The sequence below is a fragment of the Lolium rigidum genome, chromosome 2, assembly GCF_022539505.1.
Source record: "Lolium rigidum isolate FL_2022 chromosome 2, APGP_CSIRO_Lrig_0.1, whole genome shotgun sequence".
NCBI classification, from domain to species: Eukaryota; Viridiplantae; Streptophyta; class Magnoliopsida; order Poales; family Poaceae; genus Lolium; species Lolium rigidum.
In genome coordinates this window covers 38,636,972-38,660,167 of record NC_061509.1, presented here as the reverse complement: position 1 = coordinate 38,660,167, position 23,196 = coordinate 38,636,972, and the positions used below count along the sequence as shown (strand labels likewise).

The window sequence follows — 23,196 nt, the reverse complement described above, 5'->3', positions numbered from 1 at the left end:
AATTTCAGCGAAATTTCATTGACAACCGGCCAAAATATCGGTCACCAGAGTGAAAATCAGATGAAATATCGGCTCCCAGATAGAAAATCGGCCGATATATCGGTGTAGCGATAAATTAGCCGATATGCTGAAATCTTATCGGTTACCACCCGATTCACGATAAATCGGGCGATAAATCGGTATGTCGGCCGGTTTTTTAAACACTGCTTCTAAATGAGCAATAATAACTCGCTAAGTGAATCTTTTCAATTACGTGAAATTATGTCCTTGATTTTTTAAACTGAAGGCATGAAGCCTTGATTTAAATTAATAAAGTCGTGTGTCTGATAGATACAAGAATGCTGAAAAGCTTACAAGACAACACCCAACTCAAACAACAAAGATAAACCAGAAATGCAGCTTAACCCGATGATGTCCTCCTCGCAAGAGCGCTAAGATAGAAGTAGTAGTAGCACCACGTAAGCATTGGCATTGAGGGCAGCACACACTGATTACCGACGATGTCAACGAAGGAACATCTTCCTCCTCCATCACCGAAGAGAGTCCCAAACCTCTCGCCCTGGATCGCAGGGCGCCGTACTGAGATGTTCTAGGAGAGATAGATTCCAGGAAACCAACCGAGTAGACCACACAGACCACCAGTGCGACGAACAACTTCAACGAGGACACCCAGGAGACGGGAAAGCTTGGGAGCAGCGATAGAACTCAAAGACGCAGTGGAGCCGAGCATCAGCCGCACCGCCAATAGAACCACACCAACCATAGCACCATTCGCCGCTACACCACCGGTCCCCAGACGGCGCCTGCAAGGAGGGAACGACGCGCATACGCTGCCGCCATCCAATCAATCGGATTTTGGGCTTTCACCCGGGACGGGGGGTAGGAGGCGAGGGGATGGGACCTCAGTGGCGCCTCACCACGCCTCCTCAAAGGCGTCGCCGCCACTTTGGTCAAAGACCGAGGATTTCTCCCGGCCCCAGCATGCCACACCGCCACCAGCCATCAAACACCAGCACGAAGATGGCATCCCAGATCTGCGAGGAGTGAGAGAGAGACCAGAGGAAAAGTGAAGATCTAACCTTCGGGCTCCGGCGCGAGTAGACGAAGCCACCCACCATTGAGCCACACCCGGCGTCGCCATGCCGCCCGCACGGACCACGTCCTCTCACCATCCAAGGCTGCCGCCTCGATTCCAGAGCCCCCACCGTGGAAGCTGCCGGATAGATCACCCTCGCCTTAAGGCCCAACTAGGGGCTGGCCATCGGAGGAAGGGGATCCCAGCGTGGAGATCTTCCACCTAGACAACTCGCGGGGGGCCAAGGGCTCAGATCCCCATCGCCCCCTTCACCGGCGTCGCGGGCTTAGCCCAACGACATATCTAGGGGCGACGAGGAGGGGAGGTGCTGGCGGCGTGGCTGGGGTTTTGCCCTCTCGATCACCTAGAGGGAGCGACCCGAGGAGAGAGAAACGTTTGTGCTGTTTCCAGCCCGCCCAGCTCAAATGCGGATATTCCCGATTATGTCCTTCATAAGCTATCAGTTGGAAAGAAGTGTCAACACCAACTAGTACTACTCCCTCCATACCGGATTAATGGGCAATTACGAACTTCGAGAAACAAGTTTGACTACTAATTTAATCAAAAAATATAAGATATACATCACAAAAATTATATTATTCAAAATATTTTTTGAATACGAATCCAATGGTATAATTTTTGTGGTATATATCTCATATTCTTTGATCAAATTTGTAGTCAAACTTGTTTCTTGAAGTGTGTAATTGCCCATTAATCCGGTATGGAGGGAGTAGTAGTAACTACGAACAAAAAGACAGCTACAACTACATGATGGCACATGCCGCGTTGGGGTTGTCGTCGGAGAACGCCGACGTGTATTTCACCTCCGTGGATGACGCCCTGCCGAGCGAGCAGCAGTGGGGTCGGCGACGACGTTCCGGACGTACCCGGGCGGCGCCTTCTTGTCGTAGGCGCTGGGCGCGTAGGGGCGCGGCACGACAGTCGTAGGGCACGTACGGCCACGGCTCCACCCGCTTCCCCGTCTTGCGCGCCACCCGCCGCGCGCATCACCTTCGCCGGGTCGTCGGTCGATGTACCCGGCGGTGACGGCCACCTTGCTTTGCTTGGGCACCACCTCGACGCCATGGAGGCCGTGCAGGGCCTTGCGGATCTGGCGCTCGCAGCCCTCGCAGTCGATCCGGACCTTCATCTCCAATTCTCCACTGTCGTCAGCTGCGGCCGCTTCTTGATGCGTCGCCGCCCGACACATATCCGATAGAGCGTCTAGGATGCACATTTTGTGGTTGATCCCTCTGTGTGTGTTGGGGGTCTTTGCTAGGTCGACGTCTAGTCATAGGTGTTGCCGGTGTGCCTACCCCAATGCCAAGGAAAAGTGTTGTGTTTTGGTCTAGACCTAGCCTAAAATCCGGGGGTGGTGGTATTGGGTATGGGTGAAAACTTTGCAGGACCTCGTTCTATGTCGATGATCATGACGCGTTGGTGCGCCATTCACCTTCTTGGAGGAGTCGTCGCAAGACTCCCCTCCTTTAGTTCCTCAATTTTTTCTAGGTTGCAGGCCCGTCGCCGAGTGTTCCCTTGGGCTGCAGTCTTGGCGCGGTGAATGTTTGTTGGTGCGGAAACAGTCGTGATCGCTCCGGTGCAACATCAGACAAGGCACCCTCATCTTGGATCAAGCCCGCGCTTCTGTTTTGACATTTTATGTGTTGTCTCTTGTTGTGGGTTTCGGTGTGCGCTCTGCGTATTTATGTTTTGTAACTCTGGGTGTAACTCCTAGCTGTGATTGATGGCTTCGTTAATTCAAACTTAGGCTCATTTTGAGCCTTCCGTCCAAAAAGAGGAGAGAAGATCATCGAAGCCAACAAGGGATCGATCGATCGTCTGGGAAGTAAAAATTGACATGGCGTAACTTTTTATTTATTTTACGCTTTAATGACTCGTGCACAACGTTTTTTATGTCAATTTTTTTGTGAGTCAATGTGTACGTAGTTACTAGTATACAAAACATAAATTTATGGATGTAACAACGCTAAAAAATATGTTGGGTACAAAATAACTTTTCTACACCCTAGGTTTAAATAGTGTTTCTATATTTAGTAATACCAATATAATCACACATACATACATATACCTACATTTCATATATATATACATATACATGTATATATAGAGCACAAATCAAACTATCTAGACATTAAATTTTTATATTTTATGTGGAGGAATTAAATTTACCAAAAAAAATCTTCATATGTAGTTTTCAAGAATATATTTCCACGCTACATTCAAAATTGTAGTTTACATAGATGTTTTATGCTAGAGTATTTACAACAATTGACACTATAGTTTCATAATATTTTTACATGTATAACTTTTCTAAACTTAATAGAATAATATAATGGTTGATAACACATGTTGAATCAATGAGTTTTAAATAAAAAAGTTTAATATAAACAAGAGATATATAAAGAATATTCTACATCATAACATGATTAGGTGGGCTACATACAAAAGGTAACATTCAACAACAAGCTCATGATTAGGCAATTTTTGACTGTTTCCCACCGCTCATATTTTCGGGCTAGAAGATTATGGCTTTTATCACATAGAGGATTGGAATTGTATGACATTTAGTTTCAAAGCATAAAAGGAATGAATAAATCTATTCTTTGTAAAAAAAATTGATCTTTCGGCATACTTATCTTTATCACATATATATGTTGAATGTTTCAACTTGGAAATTTAATAAAGAAATTATAGGAAATGGTTTAAATGCCTTCACAGTGTAAGATTCATAAATAAAAAATATGATGCCACAAATATATAATAAATTTATTTTTGAATTCATGATTTGGTCAATAATATGTCCATGCTACAAAACATAACAAAAATTCTATAGTTTTCTAAAACCTAAAATTATGACTTAACTCTACAAATTCAATATTTAATACTTCATATGTCCTTGTACACAAGGTCACAAACCCATATTTCAGATACAAGAAAACAAAGCCAAGTGAGAAATAGCCTGATTATTCATGAGGAAATGCTCTCGGGTTCCAGGATAATTAAATATATTGATATTTGCATTAATAAGTAACGTCCTACGAGATTTTTTTTTTCGAAAAGGGGATTCGCCCTAGCCTCTGCATCATGATGATGCACACGACCTTTATTAATAGATTTGAACCAAACAAAAATATGTGATACAAAATTCACGGATCACGCATGGTGGATACATAAATCAACCAGCGAAACATCAAAACTCGGAAACTAAGCCAACTAAGCATCCTGATAAAAAGCTAATTCATTTTCTCGATGACTGTTAGTGACCTTGTATTGGTGAAAAATGTATTTTTGATACTCAAGAACGGAGGCAGTATGCATGTTTGTCCATCGCATGCATTTAAACATTATCCTAATGCTATAGGTCATTTTATTTAAATTGGCTTCCTTGGTCGTTATTTCTAGACATTTTCCACTTCTCATCGATAGTATCAGGCAATGAGGATTGTTATGAAGTTGATAATCAGTTTTACCAATGGTTTGATCGGCACAGAAAGCTTAAGCTTGTATAATTCAGTTTACTTCGAGTGCCCATGTTAATTATGTTTACTTCAATACTTTATTGCTACAGTAGTAAAGTGATTGTTTTAGCACTCTGCTTGTATATAGTTTCTTCCTCGTATAACTTTGGATTAGAGACATGTGTAGGAGTTTCTTTATTATTCATGATAGGTGGTCAATTTAATTTTGGCTTATCAAATACAGAACCATATAAATATGAGAGGTGAGAGCCGAGGTTTGATGCCAATCAATAGATCTATTATTGATAGGTGGCTCTCTGTTCGATCTGTCCCCTCGCCCACTATGGGAGTGTTCATGATGTCGATTTGTTAGCCATGGTCGGAAAATCATGAGTATTAATTGGGTCGCATTTGTAACCCAAATTTGGGTCGCGAATGGATCGATGCGGTTTCGACCCAAAATCATAGTAGAGAACCAACCTGAGGTTGGATGGTTAGGTGGGTGGTTGTACCCCGAGCCCACCAGAGTTCAAACCCCAGATTTGACATCTGTGTGTCTCATAAAGGCGGAATATTCATTCAGTGGGAGGCGACGTTCCCGTCGACAACGAGGCGCCTGTGGTGACTTCATCAATTTCAAGATCCAATCCGCGGCTCAGTCTTCCGGAGGTGCTCATAGGGGTAGGGTGTGCGTGTGTGCGTTCATATGGGTGAGTGTATGCGTGTGTATGTGAGCGTCTACGTTTGTACCGTGTTTCTCAAAAAAAAAACCACTCTAGTAGGAATTTGGGTTGTCTAGGCTGATTCAACAAAAAAAAATTACGGTTGTGAATCATATACTGGTTGTGATATGCTATTTAACACGGTTATGCCCAGTTGGTACCCCATTTTATGAACTTTCAACTTGGTTTAGCTTCATTTTCCTATTCATTAGCTCCTTGCTGCTACATGTACTACTCAGTTGTGATGGCATGTTTATTAGTAGTGTGTTCTTATTCAGGCAATGTTCATGTTTTTTAACATTATTATTCATGATTATGTTTTGTGATAAGAATATATTCACTTGAAGTGCGCGCATTCGTTGGCAGGTGGGCCAGAGAGTGGGCTAACTGCACTATGTCCGCGTCGACGCATTTGTAACCCAAATTTGGGTCGAGAATGGATCGATGTGGACACGACGGTCACTATGCATCGGGCCGTTGGGCTGGTGATTTGGCCTCCACAGGTCCGTTTTGATGCAAAGAGACATGTTTGATCTGTTTGCATCTGGGCAACATTTTGGAAGTAAATGGATGTCGTGAAGATGAAGACTGACATGTGTGTGGATGGTCAGCATGGTTAATTTCAACAATACTGTTTTTTATGCGCAACATTTGCTTTTGGGATGTTTAATGAATTCTATAAACGATTACAATATTCAACAGTACAGGACTTCTCCATCCTTAGATGTAGAGATCGATACGAATTTCCATTACTATAAACAAAGCATCTAAGGAAACCTACCACATACACATGATTGATGATTTCTGCATAAAGGAAACCACTCGTTGCGAGGTTCGCCCATTCATCATGCTCAGACTTGGTCTATGGTACTCCAACTAGACTGCGACGAATTTGAAATGATTCTACTCAAAGGTTTTCCAGTGAGCTCCCACGACCAGTGGATGGTCGCCACACAAACGAGAAGTACCCATGCGTACTACCTCCTTCTCTGAATGCCTCTCACTCTCATCTATTGTTTCTTCTGAAAATCTCAACAATGTCATCGCGTTCCGCAGTTGGTACTCTTGGAAATACTAAGAAGCAAGAGGGAAACTTATGTACAGTATATATAGATACAGACGGCGAGAGGATATGGCACCGCACTTTGGGTGTCAAGTAGGTGGATAGGTAAGATGATACGGTGTTCATTCATTCTAGAATTGTTGTTGCAATACGCCAGTGATTCTGGTAGCTAGGCCTTCTTTGAACTGCCACCGGTGGAGCACATGTAAACACAGATGAAAGCTTCAAGTCTTCTGCACTGCATAGACACGAAACTAAATTCTTTTTCGAAAAGTAGACGCGAAACTAAATGGCGTGAAGCATAAGAGAATCGATATATAGTCGGATACAGCATAGTCGATATTGGGAATACATAGCAAATTAATACGGAAACGCTTCGCTCGTACTGTACAACCTAACTACGTAGTACGTACACTAGCTAGTACTAAGTACGAAGAGAAGAACGGCTACAGCTAATTACATGACGATGCACGCCGCGTTGGGGTTGTCGTCGGAGAAGGCGGACGTGTACTTCAGCTCCGTCGACGACGCCCTGGCGAGCGGAGCGGCGGCGGGGTCGGCGACGACGTTCCGGACGTACCCGGGCGGCGCCTTCTTGTCGTAGGCGCCGGGCGCGTAGGGGTGCGGCACGACGTCGTAGGGCACGTACGGCCACGGCTCCACCCGCTTCCCCGTCTTGCGCGCCACCCGCCGCATGACCTTGGCCGGGTCGTCGATGTACCCGGTGACGGCCACCTTGCTCTGCTTGGGCACCACCTCGACGCCGGTGACGCCGTGGAGGCCGTGCAGGGCCTTGCGGATGCGGCGCTCGCAGCCCTCGCAGTCGATCCGGACCTTCATCTCCACCGTCGTCAGCTGCGGCCGCTTCTTGATGCGCCGCCGCGTCCGCAGCGACGGGCACATCTCCGACAGCGCGTCCAGGACGCCCATTGTCTGGTCGATCGTCTCTCTCTCGCTCTCTGTGTGTTTCGCAGGATCAAGCGATTGCAAGGTAAGGTCTAGCTCTGAAGTAATATAAGGCGCAGGGTGTAGAAGGTGCGCGCGACGTCGAACACGTACGGGAGCTGCGTGTGACGAGACGATTGGCGAAGGATCTAGAGGCGGGCGGCGGGCCACTCTCCGTCGAGATGGGATCATATCTCTCTGTTGAAAAAACCTGCCACGTCAATCCCAAAACGTAGAATGGGAGAAACGCGTCCTGATGTACGAGGACGGCTTGAATTGCTACTCTTGACACATTTTCTCGCTTAGTTTGGTATTCAGTTCCATCGGCTTTCCAGTCGGCCTACGTCCTTGTCAATAAACACGGGAACAAACAAAACATAGTACGGAGTACTACGCATCTAGAGTCGCTCAATCATCACATGGGCGAGACCACGACACATTACGAAGCGTGTGTAACTTGGTGCTCTAATATAGCACATATTTAAACTAGGCAAGATATTTACCATTTTTAGGTATATAAAAACGAGACATGTTAATGTTGCATTTATTAGTATACTATATGTGAATAATCAATCAAGCTACATTGAAAATAGCAACATCAAATAAAGAGAGCAAAACTACTTTGTTTTCAGTGTTCTAAAAGCCAAAATGTAGATTGCTTAAGAACAAATTTTAAAGCTAGAATATAGACTATTTCAGAACAAAGGGAGTAGGTCTTAAGACAATTGACTATGACACTTCCTAGAACTTTTAAAGCCTACTCTCTCAGTTTTACATTACGCTTAGCCCCTCGCCGCCACACTTCAAATTCTAGCCTCCACTTTGATCTTAGCAACTTGATGGCATGGCATGATGTTTAAAAACCCTCGAATTTCACTCCTTCCAATATCCCATGAGACAATCATAATCATGCATGGCAGACATTGCCTTCCGCACCCGTCCATTGCCCATGAAAAACTCCATTCACCACTCTTTGACGTTTCAATGATTTGCCCATGTCGAGGTAGAGATATCATGGAATTCGCTCCATGGAAGAATGTATGTGCAAATCCTCACAGAGAAGCGCCACAATTGAAGAGAAAATGTGATGCCAACCCTCAATTTTCAAGTCGTCCTCGGTTCCTGGGTGAAAGGACACGGATGTCGCCTAGAGGGGGGGGGGGTGAATAGGCGATTTAATTACCAAAATCACACATGGGGGCTCCATGCACTTTCACTGGGGACTCCTTTGATTCATAGGATAGGAAAATCATAGGAATAAAAAAAACATATGATTGAGATGTCATGGCTAGTTGAATTCCATAGAAAGATGAGTTGTGTTTGATTGTGCCAAAGAAAAATTTTCATGAGGTATGACCTAATATTTTATTCCTATAGGATTTGCACTATTAAATTCCTACAGGATTAGTTCCTATAGGATTAAATCCTATAGGATATGTTCCTATGAATCAAACAACTAGTGTAAGAAAAAATACCATAGGATCTAAATCCTATACAATTCATATACAAATCCTATGAATCAAAGAAGCCCAAACTCTATTATGAAAGATCAACCAAGCAAAAAAGATGCACTTGGGAGGCGCCCACGATTTCCAAATGATGCCATTGTAGGGAGTAGCAATGAGGCCTTCAAATTGCATTTTATAGGCCAAGGACGCTGAGTAGGTACCATCATTAGTAAATTTCCACGGGATGGGTCGGGCATTCCAACGGCAAGCTGGGTGGTGTACACCATCTCCCAAAGGGTGAATAATTTCCGAATGTGCTCAAGATCAAAGCCATGTTGGATATAAGTTATTTGACCCAAAGTTGATCATCAACTAGACAATTATTTCCTTTGTTCCTTTAAAAATCTTAGGAGCAATGTACATTGGCGTACACTCATGCAACCAAGGAGAGGTTTTTTTTTTTTTGCTTTCCACCATCTCTAACTATGGCCACCGTAGCCACTTCAAAAAGATCACTATATTGCTCGTTCTAAGGGTTCCCTAGGACGCTCCACACTTCAGTGTCATCAACCCATTCAAAACAAACCCAACGGATCCTCAACACGGTAGAAAACTTCTCAAGGTGCTAGATACCAAGGACACCAAGCTTTGTTGGGCGACAAACAATGTTCCAATTAACTTTGCTCTCCCGTTCAGTGAAATTGTCACATCCAGCCCATAGATATGCATGAAGGAGGGAGATGATCCACTTGATAACTTCTTTCGAAATATCGAAGGAAGTGAGATGGTAGATGGCTTGGGAAGTGAGGACCGCACGAACAAGCACCCTACGCTCGACCATGTTGACATTATTCCAATTGCCCTCTTTGAACTTTCCGGTAATCTTTTCCTAAAGATTGGAAATAAATTCTCTGCGGTCTCTAAATGCCAGGTGGGATCCCCAAGTATGTCATAGGCCTAGTTGTCAGGAAGTCTTGTAGAATATCATCGAGATCTAGATCTTCACATCGGATTGGAGCAACAAGACTTTTTTGGCAATTGGCACTCAAACTGGTAACTTCCCCAAACATGGCAAGAGTAGTTGCAAGAAATTGAATACTTATTTTATAGGAGCCTCAAAAACCACCGCTCATCGGCATAAAACAAAATCCTTGCAACCAGGGCTTTTCCACCGAAAGCGTGTAGGTCTCCTTTGAGTGGTTGATTGATGCGATCGATGGCCAAGTCAAAAAAAAAGGAGGGGTGAGAGAGGGTTACCTTGCCTATGTCCTCGTACATTCTTCCTAGGCCCACATGGAACACCACTTAGAAGCACTAGAGAGGTTGATGTAGAAAGTAGGATCCATATCCAATCACAAAATCTTGGAGGAAGCCAATGTGCCCAAGAACATCCATTAGATAGTCCCAACGAACGGAATCGAGTGCCTTCTCGACGTCAAGATTGAACAACAAGCACAATGTTTTGTTGTTGTCAAATTTTCTCGCAAAGTTGTCCATACATGAAGTTATCATGCATACTGCACTTTTTGATGATCTTTGCGCGCTGGAGACTAAGGTGCTCATGAAATGGGCCCATCATGTTCGCAATGAGCTTGGCAATGGCATGTATGAGACTTATTGGCCTAAAGTCCGACACCGTCTTTTTCGGAATCAAGGCTATGTTGACGTTGTTTATCCAATGAAAATTTGAATGCCGTGAACTTTGGAATTGTTGGATAGTGTTCATGATTTCCGGCTTGACAATGCTCTAGCGTGACTTGGAAAGGGCACCTGACTTAGTGTGTGTTTTTTTCGAAATGGGACCTGACTTAGTGTTGGTATATTTCCTATTTTGCATCTGAATTTCCTTGTGCTCGCAAGTATTGAGGGTATTCCGGAAGCAACAATGCAGCTCCTAGCTGCATTCCGCCTATTCTTACCGTGTGTGCGGTAGATTTTATTGAAGTACCCCATGACTAACCATTTGGCACCCATCGTCGGTTCTCATCTTTGAGATTTACTAGATAATGTCCTTGTGGGAAACACCACGAGTTATCCGGAGCTTCCGGATTAAGATGGAACATTCCAGTGGGATTTACTCGATTAAAACAGCATGTCATATGACCATTGCAGAATGTTGTGTTCCCTTGAAAAGATAGTGCTCTCGCCTTTTCACAGGACCATTACATCTATATGAATTATTCTTTCATATGAAAATATTCTGCAGGAATATCTTCCACCCCGTTAATAGTTGTTTCAGTTCTTCAGCATTCACTTTCTAGCGATAAAAGAGCTATAGTGCCAAAGCAAGCGGCACAATTGTTATATTAAGCTACTATGTGTGTGAATTGATGTACTGCTATTGTTACGTAAGAGGTACAAAATCAATATGCTCAGAGCTTCTGAAGTTTGCATGCAAAACTCAAGATGGTCAGGCTGGGGTTTGGGTCAACATCTTCACACATTACTACACCATGGATATTGACAAAGAAAAAACTAAATGGCTTTCAAAATGATGTACGGACAGGGAGAAAAATCCAATTCACTCAAGAATTGGTTGCATCATGACTGAGATGTACTAGTCAAATTGATGTATGTGTCAATATTGTTTCTATCTCTCTGCTCGTTGGTTACACCCGCCATTTACCAGAATGCTCATTTCTACGCCTTTACAGTGTGTGATGACTAATTAACAAACTATTCCTGTAAGTTATATCCCATCTTCAAGTGTCACGAGAAAAAAAAAGAAAACAGTATCACAGAGAGCCAACCAGGCTTCTCAACACATTCCGAGCTCATCAATTTCCAGGGCCATCAGAGTCTGACCCCCTTCACCATGAATGATAACGCATCGCAGAGACCCCGACCATGGTATGTATTTTAGACTGTTTTCAGAGGGAACTGTGCAGACTGTACATTGAATCGAAACATTTCAGAGTGTTCCACCTCTCTCGATGTTCATGGCAACCAATAAGAGGATGTTGTCTCAAAGAGCTTTGTTGGCCTACCTTCGCTACCTACTGACAAGCCAGCTCTGTTTAAATATAGCATCTTTCCTGAAGTTACGGCCTCGTCGTGAAACGGAATCACCTTGGTTTCGGTAGCACTGCGTGTAGACCACAACAACAGAAATCAAATCTAGTGAAACTTTATGCAAAAATATTAGTAGCAAGCTAAACGAGAAAGAAACACTCGACTTGTATGTACCCTGTAGCAAACAACTGAGTCGTCTGGGTACATGACAAACAGCTTTGTGCCAAGCCGAGCTCGACATGAATCACAGATGCTCTCATCAGTAAGCTGCACATGCCTTGATCTCTCCTCTAATCTTGTCAATCGCGCATCAAGGTTTGTCGCGAGTGATAAACTATGAACTATCTGATGACAGACACAGAGGGACAGAACAAACAAATGGAGTTTGCAGGTCAGTTCTCGCGCAAGTTCAACATAAAAGCAAGCATGGTAAACAAGGGACACACATCCACCGAACTAGAGATCAAAAGTCCAAAAGCTCAGGTTGAATCCAGGAACAAAATATGCATACCTGCCCTTGGCGATGATGGTGCACCCGAGCTCTGAGCATTCGCAAAATTGTATCTGAGGCTAGCTGAAGAGGCATGTCGGAGGATAATCTCTGGGACAAGATTGCTTAAGACTTCAAAGTTCTTATCCTAATTAATTAAAGCTGTGTATAACAGGATCGTGGCAGTAACAAAAGAAATTAATACCTCCAATACTTGTATGGGATCCAAATATTTTCCGTGATTATGCAGAAGTCGGACAGCTGCTGTGAACATTGGTTCTCTCCCATTTTTGGGGTCCAAATACAAATCCAAAAGCCTGAGTTCAAAGGAAGATGGAGACAGCGTAAACAAAGGAACAGAGATAATCCCATTGGATCATGATAAAATAAACTATATCCAGAATACTCGTAAGATGATAACATACTGAATATATGCATCATCTCGACCAATCTCTGCACAGTACTGCTCAGCAGCTTCGCTATCCTCCAGCTTCCTGCATCGCAGACCCACAAATGATAGTCAAAGCAACAGAACTGGAAGTGCTAAAGACATGATATGGCTAGTCCTACAGGTCCGGCTTGACATAAAACCACCACTGCTGAAACTTACAAGTTACTACAAGAGAAAAACAAGTGCAGGATAGCATCTTACAGTGCCAGTATCTGAAGTACAATGTTCTCTTGGCCCATTTTCCTATATAATATTGCCTGACAAAGAAAAACACATGCCTTAGCATCTGAAACTTGGATGAAAGGACTAGCAAACCAGCAGAAAACACAATAGTGAACACAAAAGGAGATAAACATGTAACCGCGTCAAGGAAGGTGAAAAATTGTAAGAACACCTTTTCCAGCCAAAGTTCAGATTCTTCTATAACATCAAGCACTTCTTCTGGATCATACAAGTCTGAAGATTGCAAAAATAATTGCAACCTTTCTCTCAACGAAAAAATGAACTGTACATCAGAGTCAATTTCTCTATCATCTTTCTCTCTGGAATTTGACTCCACATGAAATGCTTGCATGGCAGATTTTGACAGCAGTAGTGCATATGATGTGTGGTAGTGAGGGTCATCACAGCCCTGATCCTCGATCAACCACTGCAAATATCTGCATAGAGTAGCTGATCATCAAACAAAACTGCCACATGGTAAATGAACTTTTGATGCTGATGATTGTCGAATGTCAAATGAAGAAGATTATATAATACTCTGTAACAAAATGCACAGGATATGACATGGACAACATTATATGATGACCATGTGCACAAAAAGGACTAATAGCAGGCATACAAGCACTAGTTTGACGCCCCATTATGATCAACTCTCAGCAGAAGATTTAATAACATAATCTGTGGCACTTAATCATTATGCAGAAAAGTCAGTATGACCTCAAATTATGCGCCATGGAAAAAATAAGATGCTTACACAGTCCTACCAAGGTTCATGCTACTGTACAGGCTGTTTTGCAACAAGATAGCAATTAGTTAGGCTGCTATTATTAGTGCATTGCTGAAGATCGTTTAAGTGTGTACTCCCTCCCTTCCATATTAGTTGTCGCTCATTTGGATGTATCTAGACACATTTTGTGTATAGGTACACCTGAATCTGCAACAACTAATATGGAACAGAGAGAGTAGTAAACAAACTAGCAGTACAAATGTATCACAATTAAATTATACAGATTTTGTGTTCATATACTCTTCACATAGACATCGAGGTTCATTATGGAATCTTGAGAGGTTTAAATTGTCGAAGGTTTCATGGTGCATCATATCATTTATACGTACCTTTGGTGAATCCCAACCTTTCCTGAATCAAGGGCAGCAATAACCTTTTCTGCAGAATACCACCCAACAAAAACAAATGTTAACAAAGTTTATTACGTGTCAAGGTTATTTTAACAGCCCTAAATAATTAAAAAATGAATTTGAGGATGCAATCAGCTGTAGTCACAGGATTCGTGTGTTTTGCAGAAAAATGGTCTTTAAGAGAGAGAGAAAAGAACGTCCTTCTATACTTGTACTCCCTCCGTCCCACGAAGGTTGTCTAAGATTTGTCAAAATTTGGATGTATCTAAAACGAGAATGTGTTGATCTGCCATGAATAAGCCAGTTAAAGATACTCGTGAATTATTTTTGAAACAAATCAATTACCAGCAGAAAGCTGTTTTTCCCGCATCTCAGATGTTAAAATTGCAGTTGCAAGGTCCTGATCAATGTCTGCTACCTGCATAAAAAATATTCAATAATAATAAATATTCACAACATAATGAAACAGCTCATTATAAGATATCAAGTCCTTAGCATGAAGCACATACCCATCCAAGATGTTCCAGAACAAGGTCCTGATCAGATGTTGCTTGAAGTATCTTGGAGGCTTCGATAGCAGCAATTTGCTCACCAGACCTTTTTTCAGCCAAAGCTTCATGGGAGTCCGTTTCAGGCAGATTAGGACGATCCTTCCACAAACCTGTGCTGTAATTCCTTGCTAAGATACGCCAGATAGCAACAGCTTGGGAGCACATTCCCTTACTACCATATAAGAAAGCAAGTGTCCGCTGATGTCCAGAGTTTTCCAACAGTGATTCTAGTTCCTCCTGCACCACCCATATTTTTTACAATAAATGCACCTCCAATTTTGCATCATATGTGATGAAAGACTAAGAACAAGTCTACATCATACTATATTCTATCTTCAAATCCAAAGTAAATGTCAATTTCAGTACCACATAGTATAGTTGAACTCAAGATGCTGCAGAGTAGGGATGTATTTATACAGGAAATATGCATACCACAACACAGCTATTTCGAGATGATGCAAGCCTCTCCATGTCATCAACAAGATCGAGTGCTCTATAAAGGTACATCAGAAGAGTATCAACTCCTTCCATCTCTGCAGGAGACAAGGTCTTCTCACGTGCTACATACAGGTACCTAGTTTCATTTAGCATTCGGACATTGGTCGTTATATGCAGCCTCATTGCAATTCATAAATGAATATAAATACTGACAAACGATAAACCAAACCTGATAATATTTCTGATAGCTAGTTCCAATAAATCAGCTCTACTTGGAGGATTTGAAAGGAAATCTTCATCCACAACTGTGTCCACACCTGCTTTTTTGAGAAACAATGCCCGTTGAAGTGTTACCAGTCCATCGTCAATAACTTCTTCAAGAGGCTTAGGGGGAGGATGCAAGCCCCAATAACGCTTTCTTGGCACCTAAATTTTGACAAAAACAAAATTAAACTATCACAATTTGAAAAGTCTAGTTAAAGATAAATCAGGCTGGGGAATCCTCTAGGTATTAACTACTAAGCAGCCAGCTGAGAATAAGGAGAACTTTAAAATTTATTTTACAGTTCACAAGATGAGTTAACGAAATATAATATATTGATAAAAGTTGCTAGATAGCCTAGCTATAAAAGCTTCTCAAATTTTGTGGAATAGGTCATACACTGAAAAACAATGGTTGCATCAGATTTACTGAATCATGCTAGAAGCTAAAAGCTTTATTCATCATGAACTTTTGTCATACACAAGAATGCAAAAGGGGCCTTGCAGATACGTGAATCCTCATGTACATTATACCCTGATTTTGAAATGGGCAAACGAAGAAAAACAGCTATTCAGCAATTTACTACAACTTCCCAACTAACTGACAGTGTGACATACCAGATCCGACCAGCGATTAGGATCCCGCATGATGAATGGAAATACTTCTGCTGGTTGCATAGTCTCCGACAGCAAGAAATGATTAACAGCATCCTCAAAACGCAAGTCAAAGAACAGTAAGAATCCAAGCTGTGCATGCACAAAGGAAATCATATCCTTGGAGATTTCACCATCAGATTCAAACTCTTCCAACAAAGAAATAGCTTCCCTATAACTCTTTCTTCGCAACGGCGCCTTGATCTGTTCCACTGCAGATACTTTGCTGTAGCAGAAAACCTGGACAAGCCATTCATATGTTAGTGTAGCATGAGCACAGCCTGCATAAAAATTAAAATGGGAAAAGTAGGAGATAATTGGCAATAGTTGGTTGGTACGATAACCGCTGTAATTAACTGATAACATGGAGCATAAAACTATTAAAGTGGTGTCAGTCATAATGGAAAATTTTCCAACAATGATGTGATTCGAGAGCAGCATGCACACTTGTAGAAGCAGAGGGGAAATCATTTGGTTCATAAGCTTATTCAGAGCTATTAAACTAGTGCAAGTTCCTCTTCCCTACACATTTTAGTTTCAGTTTATGCAAATTATAAGTTGAATGCTCTTCCAGGCTCATGTAAACGTTGTCCAATTGTGCATTCAAAAAGATCGCATCTGCTTACCATATTAATAAATGGGCTGGCATAAGTAGTCACAGTATACAAGCTACATTCTGAATGAAACAGCGTGTAGCTAAAAATTAGAATTCAGGAACAAGTTCCATTAATGGTGAGTTTACGTACCTACATTACCTTATAAGCCGTAGCGATGACAACGACCTTATCATCACTCGCCACAGTCAACACACCGGCGCGGCTACTCTCGATCGTGACGGTCTGCAAGTGCGCCCAATTCCTCCTCCTGTACACGTCCAACTTTGACTCCCCGGCCACCACCACGTACGGAAACACCTCGGCGATGCAGCCGGGCCTGCTGTTGAACACGAAGCTGCTCCCGGAAGGGTGCCCGAACCGGTCGACGACCACGCCGACATTGTCCACCAGCAGCATTACCTCCTCGCCCCCGGACAGCGGCCTGATCCTGGGCGACCCGGCCGACTCCGGGAGAGCGAAAATGTCCACGCTCTGCCCTGTTGAGCCGGTGGAGAAGAGCGAGTACCCCGTGGAGGCGCCAGCGAAGACCGAGCCGTCACCGACCCAGGCGAGCACGCTGATGGCGTCGATGCCAGGGCCCGCGGCGATCTCGCGCGTCTGGACCTCCAGCTCGTCGGCCTCGCGCAGGGTGAGGTCGATGGCGAGCAGCTTCTTCCCGACAGCGACCGCGAGGGAGCAGGAGGAGGCGGAGGGGGAGGAGGCGGCGACGGCGGCGACGTTGCGGAGGGAGCCGAGGCGGCGGACGGGGCGCGCGAGGAGCGGGTCGGCGAGGAGCAGGGCGCCGTCGGCGAGCAGGAGCACGCGCGAGACGGAGGGGAGCGGGAGGATGGCGGAGACGGGGCGGTTGGCGCCGGTGGGGACGAGGCGGAGGAACTCCGGGGAGGAGGGGGTCTGGAGGGAGAAGAGGAGCAGCTTGCCGCCGCCCGTGCCGAGGTAGAGGAGGTGCGGCGCGGAGAGCGCGGCGGAGCGGATGGTGATGGGGGTGGTGGCCGGGAGCGCGGCGAGCACGGCCGGGTCGAGCGTGGCGAAGGGGGAGAGGGCCGTGCGGGAGGGCGCGGGCGGCGCCGGGTGGGATCCCATGGGTGGTGGGTCGGGTGGTGGACGGGGAGGGGCTAGGGTTTGGGGGAGGGAGACGCCATTGACGACGCTGGAAGGTGGACTGGATCACTCGAGACGAAGCTGGAAGACGACTCAGACGGCAACTCCGATGCGTTTCCTACTTTCTTTGCTTTTTTTATAAAACAAGATTTAAATTTGGAACGAAACATAGAAATTTCGAGGAAAAAGGCCGGGTTAAATTTCAAAACAGACCCATTTCCTCATGTTCATATTAGTTGTCGCTAATATGAATATATCTAAAACTAAACTATGTCTAAATACATTTATATTAATGACACATAATATGAATCAGAATGAGTATGAAAAGCACGAGCCGCCGAGCGCATTTTTACGGAGCTAAAGGAGTTAATAGGAAGGCAACAGAGCAAAGCAACTACTAAGACTTTTCAACCGTTCTTGCTCCCACCGCCCCTTTCTCGTTCTCTCCTAGATTCGGGTTGACAAGCCGCTCCCCTTCCCTTGTTGGATCCGTCCATTCGGGTTGACAAGCACTGAGCACGGCCGGGTCGAGCGTGGCGAAGGGGGAGAGGGCCGCGCGGGAGGGCGCGGGCGCTGCCGGGTGGGATCCCATGGCTGGTGTTGGAAGGGGAGGGGAGGGGCTAGGGTTTGGGGGAGGGAGACACCATTGATGACGCTGGAAGGTGGACTGGATCACTGGAGGCGAAGCTCGAAGACGACTCACACGGTTGCTGCGACGGCAACTCCGATGAGTTTCCTACTTTCCTTGCTTTTTTGTATAAAAAACATTTATATTTGGAACGAAATAAAAAAATTCGAAGATAAAAAAAGCCATAATATGGATTATCTAAAACTAAATTATATCTAAATACATTTATATTAATGACACATAATATGAATCAGAATGAGTCTGAAAAGCGTGAGCCACCTGATCGCGCGTTTCTTCTTCTCATTCTCTCGCAGATTTGGGCTGGCATGCCCCTCCCCTTCCCTTCTCCAGCGGTACAGTAGGTGTAATTTTAGGTCGTTTGTTGTTTGCATCTAGTTTCAGCTCCATGCCGTAGTCTCAGGTGCTCCTGGTGCTATCGAGTTGCAGCCAGGGGGTGCTCCTCCACTTCTTGCTCGCGGCGCTTCCATGGTGGGAGCCGAAAGTGACGGAGGAGACATGTGCGAGATCTTGTCCAAATAGGCTTGTTTATCCTCTAGATCTTGATCTGGGGACTTTGTTGCTGTGTGGATGTGATGGGAGCGGCGGGCCGGCTTTTCTTCTTCAGCCATCGTGGAGGTGGAGATGGAGGATACTGAAAAGTTGCTCTGCTTCGATCTATGCAGCAAGGAACTACGAAAATCTTCGGAGTTTATCAACTGAGGCCAAGTTTTGCCTCAGTTATCCCTGGTTGAAGGGGCCTCCGTTCTATGGTGTTGTGTGCACTGCAGTGTCTTCAACCTCGGGGCCAGCGTGCCATCAAGGAGGCTCTCAGTGACTCCATCACGACCATCGCCAAGTGGTCTCGTCTGCAGTACGTGCTAGTGGCTGTGATGTCGAGTGCAACTTGTCGTGGTGGGGAAGGACCAGAAGGATTCGATCGCTTTTTTCATCTTGTTACGGGGGCCTTTATGTAAAGTTGTTGGTTCTGGTAGATTTTTTTTTTCCTTTTGGGCCACTTTGTAATTTGTATCCCACAGTTGAATTAATTGCAGTTCCAGATCCTTTGGAGCGTTATCTTGTTCCAGTAACATTGTGTCATCCATGTAACACGAATTCACAATTAGGGCCTTCTGGATTGAAGGTTTTTTTATAAGAATCTTGGAGAATTTCAATCAATAGATTTTTTTTATAAGGAAGCCTTTTGATCAATTGAGTAGCACCTCTACAAATTTGCATGGATTGCATTCCTACTCCTCCATCAAAAAGGAATTTTAATACCCACTCTAACCTCCTTTTCACACATTTGAACATTCAATATTTAGATAAACAACCCAATGTTTGCTAAATTGCATTTCTTGGATCCGTGCCTTTTACTAGTACATATAAGGTCAAATTAACAAGCAACGGTAACAATGAATAGAACATATGCTTTAGTACTTTCTACTTACAGATAAAATGACACAACCGTTCTACGTGTGGAAACATCTGTAAGATATTTCTTAGATTCAACAGAGCATGCCAAGATACATAAGAATATAGAAATATATTTGAACACATGAGTATACATACATTTCAGCTAACTGAAACAAATTAATCCAAGGCGACACACAATCTTGTTTGCCATTTCCTTCCAAAATATAGAAAGAACTTTGTGCAAAATGTATTTGTAATAATATACATCTGAATTGTATAAGCACATCTCAAACAATTCATGGCGTACACTTATTAAGGGTGTGCGGATAAGAGAGTGTAGGGAGATAGATTGAAGTGTTCTCTCAGGAGGAAATGACCCTATTGTTAATGCCAAATCTGAAGGAACAACAAAAAAAAATGCAGACTTGCTTGTTTCCTCCACAAAGTCGAAGCCTAATCAACGAAAAAAACTACTTAAGATTAAGTTTCTTTGTAAAAAAAGTTGATAATATTTATTTGTAGCTTTACATGAATCATTTTGCTAATAAATTATACTAGTTAAGGGCGTACCTCAGGATAATGAGTTATAAACAAGTAAAAAAGTTTAGTATAAATAAAACATTATTCATTTTATAAAGTGAGTAATGCTTTATTTTTTAGGCCAATCTATATATATACTAAATAATGAAATAAGAAGTGTTATCTTTGTTTTGCCCGTAAAATCCTTCATCTGTAGTCACAAGATAACAATCCTTCATCCGTTGTACTACCTAACTTTGAATTCTCAACTATTATTTGGAGTTAATAAAAGTTCTAAAATTGGATGTCATAGTTTATGTTAGGCAATTACACCTACTTGGTGAGGCTAATTGTGCCCCCAAGTGGTTAGGAATATCTTGTAGTTGGTCTAGCTATTACACATGCATAAATTACACAACTAGGGATTTGGTTACTAGTTGAAATACATCGGTTCCCGGTTGGTAAACAGACTTCCTAGCACCTTCCGATAAATAAGTTTAATTACACATAAAAAAATGTCGGTCCGTATAAGTTTGGATCATCGCATTTTATAGTTGGATCGTCAAGATCGTCTCCACCGAAATCGACTGCGTGTTTCTCATCGCAATGTAATGTTGGTACACCCACAACGCTATCACTATATATATGTGCAGTAGATGTCTTGTTTGCGTTTGTGCATTTAGGTCTAGGTTATTCTCGGTGTTGTAAGAAAAAGTCAAAATCGTGCACGTACTCTCTCCGTCCATGAATACAAGACGACATGAATTTTCGTGTCAAACTTTGACTAAAGATTTAGTCAATCAAATATAAATTATATGGCATCCAAGAATATTTTATTGGAAAGCTCATTGAAATATGCTTCTAAATGACACCTAACTAATATTTTGTTGCCTTAATTATAGTCAAAGTTTGCCAAAGAAAAAAGTTGGCTTATATTTTAGGATGGAAAGTGTATGTAATTGAGTTAGAAATCCAATTTTGCTAGACATTCTGGTTCAGTATTCCACCGGTAGAGGTGGCCAAAACCTTTGTGCACAACATCGTCGCACATTATACTCCGTAGTTGCGTTTGTGCATTTAGGTCTAGTAGATTATTCTCGGTGTTCTAAGAAAAAGTTGAAATAGTGCGCGTACGGTTAAGAATTGCATTCTGAATTTACAAGTTGCAGTATTACTGTCACAGCTAGTGTGTACGTACGTATGATCCTAACTGGCACAGTTAATCTGTTGTTGCTGATCGTTGGCCGCAATCAAAATCTAAAGAGTTATCTACGGCCGTGCTGCTCGTCGGAGGAAGTCGTCTCCGGGTCGGCGGCGGTGCAGGCAGCGATGGCGTCGAGCCGGTCGAGTAGCTGCTGCGCCGTGGGCCGCGCCTTGGGGGCCTCGGAGACGCAGGCGCACGCCAGCTCCAGCACCCTCTCCGCCTCCTCCCGGTGCTTCCCCGAAGAAGACACGGCGGCGTCGACGGCCTCGTGGCCCCTGCCCTCGCGCCGCAGCCGCACGGCCCACGCGGTGACGTCCCGCGCGCCGAGCCGCGCCGCCATGTCGACGGGCCGCCGCCCCGTCACCAGCTCCACCAGCACCACGCCCATGCTGTACACGTCGCCCCGGTACGTGGCGGCCGGCGAGCTGGCGTACTCCGGCGGGATGTACCCCAGCGTGCCGACCAGGTCCGTGGTGATGTGCGTGTCGTCGTTCCCGCGGGCGGCCGAAGTCGGCCAGCCGCGCCTCCATGCCCGCGTCCAGCAGGATGTTGCTCGACTTCACGTCCCGGTGCATCACCCGCGGCCTCGACGCGCCAGCGCCATTGCCGCCGCCGTGCAGGTACGCCAGCCCGCGCGCCGCGTCGCGCGCCACCCGCAGCCGCGCCGGCCACGGGAGGATGTCGCCGCCGGCGCGCTCGTGGAGCCAGTGGTCGAGGCTGCCGTTGTCCATGAAGGGGTAGATGAGGAGGCGGACGTCCTTGCCGACGCGGCAGTAGCCGCGGAGCGAGACGAGGTTGCGGTGGCGGACGCGGGAGAGCGCCTCCACCTCGGCGCGGAACTCGCGCTCCATCTGCTGGAAGTCCCCGGAGAGGCGCTTCACGGCGACGTCGCGCCTGTCGGCGAGCGTCGCGCGGTACACCATGCCGAACCCGCCGCACCCCACGATGCGCGAGTCGTCGAAGTCGCCCGTCCCCTTCACCACCTCGTCCAGCGTGATCACCGTCGTCCTCTCGGTTGCGGCGCTATCGTCGTCGTCGTCGTCGCTTGGGAAGAGGAGCACCAGGGTGGACGACCCTGCACGTGTTGTCCTCCTGCAGCCGCCTGGACCAGGAAAGCCACGTCGCTGCGAGCAGTAGCGCCGTGCCGACGCATATCGCAGCCACGATGCCAGCGCGATCCCTTCGCCTGGTGCTATCGGTCTGATTCCGCGCAACGGGTTCTCGCGCGCGGCGCGCTCCATCGATGTGCTGGTGGTGGTACACGCGTCTGTTGTACGTACGAGCCTGGCATTGAGCCCGGCCGCGCGCAACGCCTCCCATGGGTGGGTGGGACCCAAGGCGCGATGCTCCTGACGGACGGATGCACGCAGGCCCACCTACGCATCGTCGCCGTGCTCGGTGAGGTTGCGCCGCGGATGGTTTGATTCCACGTGCGAGCGACCGTGCGCCGGAAAATCTTCGGTCTGACTTGTACACGTGCACGTCAAACTGGTTTTGCGGAAATATCAACCGCCTCCATTCATTCATTGCCTGCCCTGCACATTAATTAACTGATTGGCCGAAATCCAGGGGGCGCGCGCGCTGGATTACTTAATAATGAAATGAAATTGCGCTGGATTTTTATCCTTTTTCCTATTCCATCGGCTCGTTCCAATCCATCGCGAATTAATTTCGGGCCGGATCCATGCTGCCGCTTCGATCTTCTCCCGCGCGCCCAAATCAACTGCCTAAAATAAACCCGATCGAGAATTCTGAAAATGCTTGGCACA

General features: G+C 45.1%; 2 protein-coding genes and 2 pseudogenes across 3 annotated transcripts; all 4 read right to left on the bottom strand.

Moving 5' to 3' along the window:
• Window positions 1-1,839: 1,839 nt before the first annotated feature.
• Window positions 1,840-2,312, bottom strand: LOC124686270 (annotated as a pseudogene).
• A 4,483-nt stretch (window positions 2,313-6,795) lies between these two features.
• Window positions 6,796-7,269, bottom strand: LOC124686269 (heavy metal-associated isoprenylated plant protein 27-like). Its single transcript, XM_047220244.1, has one exon. The coding sequence runs from the start codon at window positions 7,267-7,269 to the stop codon at window positions 6,796-6,798; it is 474 nt and encodes a 157-aa protein (XP_047076200.1).
• A 3,995-nt stretch (window positions 7,270-11,264) lies between these two features.
• Window positions 11,265-17,645, bottom strand: LOC124691598 (vacuolar sorting protein 3-like). 2 transcript variants are annotated; one of them, XM_047224891.1, is made up of 15 exons: window positions 16,704-17,645; window positions 15,913-16,188; window positions 15,263-15,459; window positions 15,028-15,169; window positions 14,554-14,832; window positions 14,390-14,462; window positions 14,024-14,072; window positions 13,080-13,344; window positions 12,887-12,942; window positions 12,660-12,728; window positions 12,440-12,551; window positions 12,256-12,345; window positions 11,919-12,089; window positions 11,720-11,817; window positions 11,265-11,621 (listed from the first exon to the last, which is right to left on the bottom strand). In XM_047224891.1, the coding sequence occupies exons 1-14, from the start codon at window positions 17,643-17,645 to the stop codon at window positions 11,725-11,727; spliced, it is 2,814 nt and encodes a 937-aa protein (XP_047080847.1). In that variant the 3' UTR covers window positions 11,265-11,621; window positions 11,720-11,724. The 2 variants fall into 2 exon arrangements, with proteins under 2 accessions (XP_047080847.1, XP_047080846.1); XM_047224890.1 differs by having other exon boundaries at window positions 11,265-11,817.
• A 3,843-nt stretch (window positions 17,646-21,488) lies between these two features.
• Window positions 21,489-22,668, bottom strand: LOC124689545 (annotated as a pseudogene).
• Window positions 22,669-23,196: the final 528 nt, after the last annotated feature.

What these genes read in the sequence shown, in the direction of transcription:
- LOC124691598 (XM_047224890.1), bottom strand. Translation starts at nt 17,645, where the DNA reads ATGGGATCCCACCCGGCGCCGCCCGCGCCCTCCCGCACGGCCCTCTCC. An exon ending in TCATCGCTACGGCTTATAAG is followed by an intron (nt 16,189 to 16,703) that starts GTAATGTAGGTA and finishes TGGCTTGTCCAG; the next exon opens with GTTTTCTGCTACAGCAAAGT. An exon ending in GCTATCAGAAATATTATCAG is followed by an intron (nt 15,170 to 15,262) that starts GTTTGGTTTATC and finishes AAATGAAACTAG; the next exon opens with GTACCTGTATGTAGCACGTG.
- LOC124686269 (XM_047220244.1), bottom strand. Translation starts at nt 7,269, where the DNA reads ATGGGCGTCCTGGACGCGCTGTCGGAGATGTGCCCGTCGCTGCGGACG.